Raw genomic sequence first — 13513 nt, 5'->3', positions numbered from 1 at the left:
AGGTTGTAATTTAACTGCTGGGATTGCCATGAAGACATTGGATGTAATAATGGCTTTTGCTATCTAATTTGTGTAGGGATTTGCCTGGACACAGTTGATCTCCATAGGCCTTAATGCTACACCGCCTCTGAACGAGAGAGAGAGAGAGAGAGAGAGAGAGAGAATGAGAGGTGTGTTAAAACAGCAGATCGAGTGAAAGTATTCGGTGTAGAGTTTAAATGGACTCTTTACCCTTTCTATTTAAGGACATGACATACACAATGCAAACGGTTACAACCTGAGAAGACGTAGACAAGCTTTCAGCAAAATTCAGAGTTAAGGTCATTAAAAGTTCACGATCAAAACTGAATCACAGCAGTAAATTACAATTTCAGCCTTTGGGTGATATGTGCATCATCAGATAAGTTCTATATTAATGTTGCTTGCAATTCCGATGTTGCTTGGCAACCACAAACAGCCTGCAGTCAGGCTAATGAACTATATCACTTGACAGGAGATTTGTTTATTGTAATTATTATCCATAAGAAACCATTCTAATTCTTTATTATTGTAAGTATTCTTATTAAAGTAATACATTTAATGAATTATTGGACTTCTTTTTTTTATATATAGTTGCTGTAACCACTTTATGCTGCTCAAATGCCCAAATGGTTGTAGTCATGCCTAAAAACACCTGCCTTTAAACTACTTTAAAGGGTCATTATTCGAGAAATCAAGTTATCTTTGATCTTTTGACATTCATCACTGTACTAAAAAATACTGTTCAATCAATACTGCACAATCAATCTCTTATTTACGTTCTGTTTGCACTGTTAGTTATAATGAAAGCAAGTTTAAGTTGCTGCCTTAAATTTTTAAGTACAGTCAACATGGATGTTTAAGTCATTTTACCTTAATTATATCATTCTGGCTTAAAAATGAGTTGAATCTTGTATAGCTTATCAAAAAAGTTGAAAGTTGTTTAGCTTATTTTGATGAGTTGAAGCAATGTAAAAACATAAGTTGTCATAACTTCCAATTCAATTCATAAGGCCCAATTCTATTTTATACCCCTTCGCCTACCCCTAACCCTTCGAAACAGAGTGGCAAGGCGTAGGGGTGAAAATATTCCCCTAAGAAATGGGACACCACTAATACACCATTACACGTCATTATACGTCGTTGCTAGCGCCTACGTCGCAGGAGATGCGCCAATGTTTATCACAAACTTCCAAGATGCCGTCGTCAGCTGTAGTCTTGCGTGAGTTACAGCTACTTTTTTGCATTTTTCTTCTGAAGTTCGTAGAAAACAACGGAGATGACGATATCTTCGACGCCTAATGCTGCGTTCACACCAAACGCGAATAGAGCGTCTGGCGCGAGTGATTTCAATGTTAAAACGCGTTTACGTGCGTCTGGAGGTCTTGCGGCGCGAATGAGGCGTTAAGCGGCACGGTGGACGCGAATTCGCCTCATTCGCGCGTCCACTTCGCTTCAAACTTTTGCTTTTTACACGCGTCATATTGTTAACGAACTTTAGCGATTTTTTTGCAACTGTTTCTTTGAAGAACATGAAAGGAAATATGAACACAAGATTGAATGTGACATAAAGAAAATGATTATTGGCAGTCATGTTGCCTCTGTAGCCGGTGTATGCAGGTACATTTCTCATACCCCTTCGTTTGAAGTGTGGTCCCGAAAAATCTTCGTTTCAAGGGCTATCTGGCCCTTCCCCCTACCCCTACCCCTTACCCCTACCCCTACCCCTCCCCCTCCAACCAAAAGAGAATCGAGACAACCCTACCCCTTCACGGGAACGCGCAAAACGGAGGGGTAGGGCCAAGGGGTAGGGGCAAGGGGTTGATCATATATTTTTTTTACAGTGTTATGGTTAAATAATTGAATTTGTGCACTCAACAGACCGTTATCGACTACAATGCTCAGCGCTGAAACCTTTTTTGCATTCGGAGTAGATCTAAACATAATGCTGTAATCAACACTTTTCACAATTAGTGATGCTCTGCAGCTGTAATACTGAAAATGTAGTAAAAGTTTTCAAAAGAGTTCTACATATTCCAAAAAGATGTTACCTATTCATAGCAGTCTGCTTTCACACTAGCACTTTTGGTGCACACTGGGATTCGATTGACGGTAGAGTTCGGTTCGTTTGGATGATATGAACGCTGTTTTACGATCTTAGTTGTGCACCCGAGAACCTTTCCCGAGTCCGTTTAAGTTTTGAGTTTGTTTTTTGAATAAAGCTGCTGCTAAAAATCAACTAAAATGAAAACAGAAAATATAAAAAATAAAATCGATTTCAAAATGTGAACAATTTAATACAATATTAATACTAAAATAACACAATTAGAGAAGAAAATGGCTTTTTGTTTCTTAATTATGGTACATTTAGTAAAGAAAATATACTAACATTATAAGTGCAATTCATGACCCCTTTAACACACATCATCTTGTGGCTTATTGCATTATTTTATAATAAATTATATATACAGAATTTTAAATACAGAAATTTATGCACGAAACTTTAAGTGTAACGACAGGAAAATGTATTTCACAATCTCCCAAGATCGAATGCACAAACATAACACTGGATGTTTGACCAAATTTAAAATTAGCAAAGAAAATAGGACAGCTTTCAACTCCAGGGAAGCTGAAATAATTTGTGTGTGTGTGTGGGTCAGGTTTTGCCTACATTCTGCGGACCAAATGTGCCCCGAAGGATAGTAAAACCTGAAATCACCTACACTAAGGGAAAACGGCTTTTTCAATTATTATTATATATATTTTTTTAATTCTGAAAGTTGGGTTTAAGGGGACAGAATTCACCATTATAGAAAAATGCATTTGTGTGTGATCAAATTTGGCTAATTAATTGTTTTGAATAACAGTCCACATGGCCGAGAGCCGTCAAGCCCAAAGCTGTCAGCTTGGACCACCGCATGAACAGGTGTAAGCTCTAAGGTAAAAACCAAAAGCTGTTCATCCATCAGTCTCATAGTTAAATAGTGTATTTTCCTTCCCTGTCCACCTCACTGGGACCTACGAACTACACATTTATTTTAGCTCCTGGGCCCAGCTGAACTAACTGATAAGCCATAATGCAGTTTGCCACTGTTTTTCTAGTCTGGATGTGGAGCTTAGACTTGCAGCAGAGTAGATGTGCAGCTCTAGCGCAGCTGCGGCTCTGTGAAATGTACTTACCAGTGTGTTTCTTTGTATAATAAAAGACAAGTGTCATCGTCTTAAGTCTTTTCATCATAAGAACAACAAAGAGGAAGTGGAAGGTCTTCCATTTGTATGAAAGCTAAATTAAAGTACAGTGTTGAATCACAAACTATAAATCTGTGTTCCTAAGTGACAGTTCACTGGTGGTAACCCTCTATCACACCATCTGCCATGCCTCCTGTGCTTATATATATATGAGATTATTTCCTTAAGGAGCTTGCGATGCCAAAAGGACTGATGCTTTTAATTGGAACTCAAAAGCAGTGCAAACAAACACATGCAGATGGGTAAAAACGCACACACACACGGACGCACGCGCGCGCGCGCACGCACACACACACACACACACTGGTGCTCTCGGAAAGCAGCAAGTTATGTGAACCAGAGGCTGGCAACAGCTGTTGGCAAATAATGTGAGGTAATGTGTGACTCTTTAAAATCGTTAAAAAGGCAGTTCCCTAAATACTCAGACTGTCAAACAATTAACCGAAACAAACTCTGTTATACGATACTGAGAAGCTATTTAAAGAATTTATACTCGCTGGCCCCTGATTTACTAAGATCCCCAAAAAAGGGTGTTCATTTGCTTGTGAAATCTATCAAACATATTGTGTGTTGCATAATTGACTTACTTAAAAATTTAAAATAAATATATATAAAATAAATAAATAAATGTATAATACATTTCTGGTCACACTATGTATTCTCAATTCTGCCTAAATAACAGCATAGTGCACAACACCAATCACATTAATACCTGCTGTATTAATTCATAATAATTTGTTCACACAGTCACCGCTTCTAAAATTACTTTGAGGATTTATAAATCCTGTGCCATTTAATCCATTTGCACTGACACCGGTCTTCATTTTGCATGTTTGAATGCACACCACAAATTACATTTTCATTAAACCCACAAAAATCCCATAAGACAACCCACTTCATGTGTTTGAAAGACACAATCCTCAATAAACTTCATAAAAAATGTATCAAAAACCATTTTTCGCAATCAAACCACCTCAAATAACCCCTTTTACATTATTGAGTATGTATATTATCCATTTTTCCTCCCTACATTGTAGATGAATTTTACTTCTACTATCATTGGGTTTATATGGTCCTCACAATGTAGGCAAAACCTGACCCACACACACTTACACTTAAACACACTAAAACCTACCGTAATTGCAGAGGTAGCACCTGTCATATCATTGCCAATCTACAACCAGCATCTCTATCCCACAATGCTAACATGATGGTAAGGGTTTGGACAGTGCTTCCACCAGAGGCAGCCAAATTGGACGTTTCACCTCACTGCATGACTACTAGAGAGCCACTCCAATGGCGGACCTATTAGCAGGACAGATATAGCTCTCCTGGGAAGATGGCGAGAGAGAGAGAGAGAGAGAGAAAACCTAACAGAGGGTGGGATTTTAAGTATGAACTGTATTTTTCTAGTTATCTGTCTTCATTTCTGTCAACTGGTTTTGGATCACACCCACATTAACCTCAGCTATTAAGTTCCTCTTATTCGCTCCTTAGCGCTGTATTAAAATCTAATACTCAAGACTAATGCATTTCCTACCATGGCATTTTTTTAACATTATGACAGGCTAACAGGAGGGCCCATTTGAGACAGATATGCAGAATAAGAGGCTACGCCAAGTCCCCCGGGTGGCGGCATTCATTACTGTATTGTATTTAAAAAATACAACAGCGCTGAATAAGATATTGATCAAGCTGGGTGGACTGTGAAGCTGCCTGCAGAATGCAATAACGGTGTAGAAATCATTCACTGCAGCCAAAATAATGTTTTGATATATTGCATGACTCCAAAAATCATTTCCTTATTTAGTTTTTTTCTAAATTACATATTACACACTTTTTAATCTTCCCCCTTTTTTCCATTTTTGAGAAATCAAGGAAGACATCTGTGTTTCATTTGTCTCTGTGAGTAAACTAAAAAGCAGCATTGTGTTGTCTGTCTCTAAATTTGATGTTCTAGCCGATGTGCTTTGTGATTTGGTTGTTACACAGCTGAAGGTCCTCTTTCGCTATTTTTTCCCCGCCGTGCACCTGATGGTTTGAACAATTTGCTCGGCTGGCAGAAAAAAGCATAATCAATCGGGAGATTACAGATAAAAGGCTTTAAATTCAGCCGACCAAGGCACTTTCTACTATAACAATTACACCTAGGCCTACCTCAGGTAGCGGCAATTAAACTGCGAGAGTGTGAGGGAGTAGAAAGGATGAGAGAGAGACAAAGAATAGCAATGGACATATAGAATTTGCAGTGGAGGTGATTCAGGTGAAACAAGGCACTCGTCGGCCATATTGGTAATGCTTCTTGAGCACACATCGTTCAAAAGGTTGGGGTCAGTAAGATTTATTTATCTTTAATTTTTTTCAAGAAATTAATCATTTTATTTAGCAAGGGTGATTTGACAATACAAATTTAAATAAAAAATATATATTTTGCAGTCGCTTTGAAATATTGAACTTTCTACTTATCAAAGAATCTTGAAAAAAAAGATTGTTTTCCACAACAATATTAAGCAGCACAACTATTTTCAACATTGATAACAATAAAACATTTATTGAGCACCAAATCAGTATATTAGAATGATTTCTGAAGGATCATGTGACACTGAAGACTGAAGTAATGATGCTGAAAATTCAGCTTTTTCATAACAAGAATAAATTATACTTTAAATGATATTCAAATATAAAAATGTTATTTTAAATTGTAATATTATTTCACAGTATTACAGTTCTTGTATTGTTTGATCATATAAATGCAGCCTTCATACAAACTTCACACAAAGAACCCAACTTTGGGCTCCATGAACTTTGGAATGTCATTTTTTATTACATTTTGAATTTTAGATATTAAACAAGAAAAAAAAAATGTTTTTTAAATGCATTTTTCAGGTTGGCCCACCTAATGCACAGTCAAAAATGCAATTTGATCCTTTTAACTGATAGGCTGGACTTTAAACCACATATTGTGCATTGCGATTTCTCCCGTTCCTTTTTTATAGGAATGGTCTGTTCTAGGGCTGGACGATATGACCTCAAATCAAAATCTCGATTAATTGAACATTTGACCTTAATTACGTTTAATGAACGACTATTTTGTTTTTTTGGTTCTTTGGATGCATTTGTGTGCCACAATGCATCAGCGCAATAGTTCAATAATGATACAAATCCAATGGTCTAAAATTGCTTCAATGTTCAAACTGGCAAGCCTTAAAACACATACAATTGACAACGTTTAGTGAAGACGCACGTGAAAGTGATCTGGCTTCAAGGCTCGCGCGTTGTCAGAGACATGACACGGCTCGGCTCTCTGTGTCACAGAAAACAGCTCGCGAGCACTGAAGTGAGATGTTTTCCATACTGTTGTTCTTGAATGGTGTAAAATTGCTTAAATGTTCGACCTGGCAAGCCTTTAAACTAGGGCTGCACGATTTGGGAAAAATGTCATATTGCGATAATTGAGGTCAATATTGCGATTTGCGATATAATAAAAAAATGGTTTCATGAGTCAACTTGCTTGGTTCTCAAGGAAAATAAATGCACACACAGATTAGTGATAATCAGCCTAAAGAAAAAAGTTCTTTAGTTAAGAGCAGTGAGTGTTTTTCTCTGTTCCCTTTAGTGACAGATTTTTTTTTTATTGCATTTTAACAAGAACAAAACATAATTTACATACAAAAGTACATATAACCATACATGTCAGGGGTAAAGAAAAATAATAATAATAAAAAAAAAGAAAAAAAAAAAGAAAAAAAGATGAACTTTAGGACAGATGTAATTAGTGGCTACTGTGTACTGTCCCTTTAAGACCAGCCGCTGTCAGAGACGCGGATCTCACACGCGCCTCATTCTTTCACGAGTCATCACAACTCTTCATGTTCATCATAAGACTACTCTTATGTTATTAAGACACTCGACAAAAAGACATTTTGGCATAATTGTGTGTGTTATTGTTCGTTCAAGCTCGAAAAAGAACTGTATTCTGTCATGCTGTTTTGTGCGCACGCACGATATTAGCGCGAGTCTTTCTGTCTGTCACTGTCAGGACGTTCACAGGCAGCGCGTTCATTTTGGCATACATGTGTGTTGTTCGTTCTACCGCGAAAGAGAATTTGATACTGGCGCGCGTCTATCTGTGTGTGTGTGTGTGTCAGGAGGACATTCACAGGCAGCTCGTTCTTTTATGTCTTATCGCGCATGAATGGTTTAAAAGCATTTGCTATAAGTGCGTTAACAGCGCTAATTTGTTTATTTATTATAAAATCGCAGCATTTTGCGTCATATAATCGCGTAGGCTTGACATCGCGATTGCGATTGCGATACGATTAATCGTGCAGCACTACTTTAAACACATACAATTGACAAACCTGAATTTCGGTTTTAATTACATTTGAATTAATCGTCCAGCCCTAGTCTGTCCTCTCCTTTGTATACTATTTCTGGCCTCAAAGACAGGCCTAGAAACCATCTGGTCTAGCAAGCCAAAAATAAACAAAAGCCTCCCCATTTCAGCAAACATACACAGTGAGTTTATACCAAACAAACCACCAAATACAAGAACAATGGTAATGAAAGGACGAACTGAAACTTCTCCCGGATTCTCTTTAGTAATGAGGTGCGCATAAGCTTTAAAGCAATCTGTCATCAAAACCACAGAGTTCAGCCAGTCCCACACAAAGGCCAAGGACACAGAGTTCTGCTTCATTCACTCTTTCATCTTCATTCCTCCATCTCCTTTGCTGCTTTTTGATTCGTTTAGTTTAAGCCATCAACCGGTATTCATGGCGAAGAATGAAGGGGGGCCGTGAGCAGAGAGCAATGAGAGCAACATTCAGCAAAAACACTTACATAAAGTATTGACGTGTGTATGCAGAGCCAGCATGTCCTATATGTGATACATGATGTCGGCTACGGCCTTGAGGAGGAATTGTCAGACAGTCTGGAATAAATGAGTAAATCACGACGCCGGATGCAAAAACTCTTATCAAGTAAACCACACTGAAGATGTTAAACTACAACTTTAAGACACAAAGGGGTCAGAGGTCACCAAGGCTGCATTTATTTGATTAAAAATACAGTAAAAATACATTTAACAAAATAACTGTTTGTAATTTTCTTCTGTTATGGCACATTACTTCAGTCTTCAGAAATCATTTTAATATGCTAAACTCTAATATATAAATTTGCTGCTCAAGAGCCACTTCTTAATATTATCAATGTTGAAAATTGTGATAATGTTTTTCAGGATTCTGTAATGAATATAAAGTTCCAAATATCTCTACTGTCACTTTCGATCAATTGAATGCATCCTTGCTGAATAAAAGTATTAAATTCTTTTAAAAAAATTACAATTTTTTCCCTCTACTTTGCCATTCCTGTTTTAATTTGTCCAAACCATTTTATTTTTCTGATTACATTGCTGTATAATAATAATAGTTTAAACACATAGTTATGTACAGTTACTGTGTGTACCAGTAGAGCCCATTTTCATGACCTAAATTTAGGCCTTTCAAATCTAAAGGTCTGTGTGCACATGCAGTACGTATCCCTGTATATACAGATGTATATACGAACATCTACAGTACATTGTATTTAGCCGCTTATACCTGAAGTTATGCACATGTGTGTGTCGTGAGGTATGTGTATGTGTGTGTCGGCACCTCAGGTCTAGCCACTTTGAGTCACGCTCATGGCTCTCGACAGGACGGGAGAGTGTGTTTGTGCGAACGCATTCATGTAAGGCAGCCGGAGGAATAATGTCTGCTGTCTAAACAGTGGCCGTCACCATTACTGTTGTCAAGATGATGTCGTCAACATATTTCTACATCGCTTCAACCATATGGCCCTTTCTTTTGTTTGCACTAACACCACACAAACACAATAAAACAAGCATTAAATACTAAAATAAAGAAGTTCCCTGGTCCGCAGAGAGTTTTCGCATCCTTTACAAGCTATTCAAAGTGCTTGCATGAGCCATATTATTATCCATTATGGTGCATTTGCAGAAATCTTGAAGGGTTGCACACTATTTGTACCAGCTTACCGTCTCACAAAAGATCACTGGCAAAAAAAAGTAAAATGTGCTGGCCTGGAAATACAGACCCTGCTGGCCTGCACATATCCTATTCTCGCGCAAAGTGCAGAGTAAACGGAAAAACTGAACCCAGTGCCACATCTTGTTTCCACAAAGCATTGTGGGCGAGTGTGCTTTGAGTGCAAAACATATACAGCTCGAGTTTAGGACAGGACTGCCCTTTAAGCGCAGACTCTGCAAGGCTTTTTTCACCCTCCTTTCTGATCGCTCTCTTTCTCTTCGTCTCTAAACGAATGTAGAAATGATCAGCGCAGGTGTTATTTTCCAGTGGCCCTAGCAGCTCTGCAGGTGGACTATATGCTTGTCACGCAGTCCATTATATCCAGCACATGCGCAATGCTTCCAATGAGGCTCTGTAACAGCATCAATTCAATAGCAAAAACATAAAATTTAAAAACTGCCCCCCCCACAGAGTCAAATGTACATGAAAAAGAGGTCTGTCTATACAACGACTCCCAGGGAAGCGCCTCATCTTTGACAAACAGCCAGTGGAACCGCAAGGGGTGATTGACCGAGTCGAGAATGATTGAACGAGCATGCTGGGAAAATGTGCCGGCTCTGAAACTCCGAACAGATCTGAGGGAGCAGAGGTGAATCTTCAGTAATCACTAACAAAGATTGGGTTCTCCAAGTCAGTCAACAGACCTGAAAGTATGCAATGTAAATTTCAGAAAAAAAAAGATGTACATCTGCTGCCGCAGCGATGCTCCGGTCGGATGGAGTCACGAGCGTTTGTGGACCAACATTGAGAAACAATAATCACATTTGAGATCTGGCACATTCAGAGTCATGCAGAGCTGTTTCAGGGAACATATTTCTCAAGTACTCACCATGGCCAGATGACAGCAGGGTATCTACAAGTGAGAGAAAACAGAGAGATGGTTAGAAGAAGAAAACAACTTTTATACACAACATAGATATTAGCAAGTAGTACAATCAATAGACAGGATTCAGCACAACAAACCTTGGAAATATGTACACATACGGTTTAACATAACACTTTAAGACACTGGTATTCGATTTCCAATAATTGTGTTATTATGGCTGGCCGATTGAGTCATTTGAGTCAAAAACATTGATTAATTCAAGTCAAGTAATTTTAAATGAACGAGTCATTCAATCCTTTATTCAACCAATTTGTTGAAACGCACTGAAACATTTGTTAAAAAAAATCAAATGATTGTATTTATTAGTCTTTTGAAGCATTCATTCATTCAATTAAATCAAACGTAGTGATTGATTGAAATGACTGTAAATATGAGTCACTGAATCATTCATTCAACCAATTTGTTCAAACACATTGATTAATTTAGGAATTAATCAAAAGACTGTCTTTATTAGTCTTTTGAATCATTCATTAAACCGATTTGTTCAAAAACAGTGATTCATTCAAATGACTGTAAATAAGTGAGCCACTGAGACGTTCATTCAACCAACGCATTAAAAACAAAACAAAGATTTATTAAAATGAATAAAAGTAAGAGAGTTGTTGAGTAATTCAATCAAACGAATTGTTCAAAAACAGATTAATTCAAGTGACTGTTGTTCAATCATTAATTTAACCAATTTGTTCAAGCACATCTATTCGTTGAAAGTGACTGTCTTTATAAATAAGTTAAATGAAACACTTGGAGTCGCAAAAAAGTTGATTCTGCTTTGGCTTTGGCTTTGTTTGGAACTCTCTTTTGTTAGAGAAGCAAAACTACACAAAGTAGGCTAACTAGCAACATTTATCATTTTATTAAACCAGTAATATTAACTTCTTGCCAAATCACAGCCGATATTAAGATTAGCACTCTTGCTTGTGTGATATTGCTTAAGAGTATAATACCCTGCGCATGAATGCTCAAACAGCTCTTCCAAGGCTTTCCCCTTTAATTTCTGTTGTATATTTTCAGAGTTCCACTTCACTCTCTATGCAAAATAGGCAAGGGGAATTGAATTTTCAACCAGCCAGCTCAAATGGCTAAATCTTCTTTGGGTTGAAATAAAGTTTTGTCTCAAAGTTCATGCATTACTTCACCTGCGAGTCCATGTTTCAAAACTTCTGCATGTGGAAAATCACACACAGACAACATCCAGAGTGCTGTAGGTCTTCCAAACAATGTTCCTTTATTCTACATGAATAACAATTTCTCATTTATTCGGCATCTCATCCCCCACTGCTGCGAATTCAGGCAGTTCCTCTCTCCTCCCCAAGGCTTCACGCAGACTCATTGGCACACAATCTGGGCATTTTGGCATGGATACAGACTCTAACGCTGTGTCTGAACTCTCGCCCATGCCTAAACCTTGTAGCGCTCACCAGGAGATGACTAACAATCACTGTTACGATTTCAGACTCCCAGCACGTACGGGCCAGGCTTAGCCAACTGTAAAACATCAAGGAACTTGCTTCTACCCTGAAAGAAATCTTATACTTCCTTCATTTGAATAATGAACTAAGAAATCCTCTTTCGCTGATGATTCATTCGAGATGCAGACACACGTTTAGGTTCAATTAAGCAGCACCTGCCCGAAGAAAATAATTGTATAAAACATTTTCAGCATTCCAAGGACCCACTCAGCCTTTCTAAACACTGTCTGTTCCCTTGAGTCACGAGCTCCCGTTATGTGTTTAAATCACTCTTGCTGGATGACTATGCATGCACTCTTTCATACATCTTCGAAATGGAAAGGTCATCGCAATTTATTTCTCTCTCTGAAAATACAGATTACTCCGTTTCTTATTCAATAGTGTTTTCGGTCAATGCAAGCATACAGCACGAAAAACCCAAAGTAAAGCCATTGTGAATGTTTCCTATGAACCGTGCAGAAGACAAGTTCTGCTTTTCATCTCGGCACTCTTTGTATCAATGTGACAGGGTCTTGAGGTCTCCAAAGATCCTCTGCAACACATTACTGAGCACATTATTGTAACATTACAGAGCCAGTATAATTAAAATTGTGCTAATGAACAGGCAAATGTACCAAAAAAATGAACGTTTCATTTTAAGTGCAGAAGTAATGCTCAATTCTGCTGGGTCTTGTTAAAACAAGCAGAGGGAGACAAAATGGGAAAGAAGATGATGCAAAGAAATGTATCTACCAACGAAACACTCCCACAACAAAAACATGAATAATTCATTGCACAAATGGCAACAAACAATATTGCGTTCCACATGGATTTCTGTATTAATTGGAGTGAGCGTAGTGAGAAGTAGAAATTTCCATGTTCCTCCATGTCTTTCTCCCTACTGGAGAGAAAGTCGGAAAGTTGGCTTCATACAAATTAATTAGTTGTCTGATTATGAAAAACAACAATGGACTTTATTGTTTTTGTTTGTTTTGATTAATTATTACTAATGGGTTGCGTGCAGAATAACAATGAGGTAAAACGCTCTTGATTGCTTAAATAAGCAGAAGTGCACTGCTGAAGGTTTAGGTCGTCAAAAGCAGTGACGGCGAAAATGAACATAATTCTGGGGATTGTTTGCGTTATTTGAGCTTCTCTAAAGATGGAACATACATTGTTTTAATGTTTATCGTCACTATATTAATAGGAGATTTGAACCCGAACCTCTCACATCAGCACATGTGTTTGGATCCTTTTTCCAATTTGGATAATGTATTCAGCCACAAAAATCTCAACTGGATAAATGCCAAAGTCAGAGTGGAAAAATACAGTGTGTTTGCTTTAGTAAATTGCTGTTGTCTATTACTGAGTATTTGTGTGCAACAGGATTAAGCCAATAAATAATATACTTTACGCAAATATGCCAATGTAGACGCGACTGAACATATCATTGGACATACTAAACATGTGTTCCTGTGCTGGTGGAAATAAGCCTCAGTACTTAAGGGGGCAGTAGAGTTCCCTTCAAATGTCTTTGCAACCACACTAAATCGTTAGATCGGACCCTAACCATAACCTTAAACAGTATTATTATATAGGTAGCTAGATATAAAAACGATACGATGTCAAATTTAAATCATTTGCAAAGCAATTTGTTTTTTTCAAACTGTTGCTCTGACAGTATTTGACCCTGCCATCTGGCCATAGAAGAAAACATTTTGTTAATGCCTGAAATAGCGACCGTTGTGGCAACCCTAAAGGTTCAATTACATTCTGTTGTCAATTGTGATATATGAAGCACAGCTCACACAGAAGTCCCTTTC

General features: G+C 37.8%; 1 protein-coding gene across 1 annotated transcript in view; it reads right to left on the bottom strand.

Moving 5' to 3' along the window:
- The window catches only part of cdh4 (cadherin 4, type 1, R-cadherin (retinal)), a 259250-nt gene that overhangs the window by 130815 nt on the left and 114922 nt on the right, over positions 1-13513 (bottom strand). The window contains exon 3 of the mRNA XM_079857578.1: positions 10186-10209. Coding sequence (XP_079713704.1) covers positions 10186-10209 — 24 coding nt within the window. The remainder of the gene's footprint in view (positions 1-10185; positions 10210-13513) is intronic.

The sequence above is a fragment of the Squalius cephalus genome, assembly GCF_949319135.1.
Source record: "Squalius cephalus genome assembly, chromosome: 22".
In the NCBI taxonomy this organism is placed as follows: domain Eukaryota; kingdom Metazoa; phylum Chordata; class Actinopteri; order Cypriniformes; family Leuciscidae; genus Squalius; species Squalius cephalus.
The sequence above is the reverse complement of the archived record's forward strand: the minus strand, read 5'-3'. Positions and strand labels throughout refer to the sequence as shown.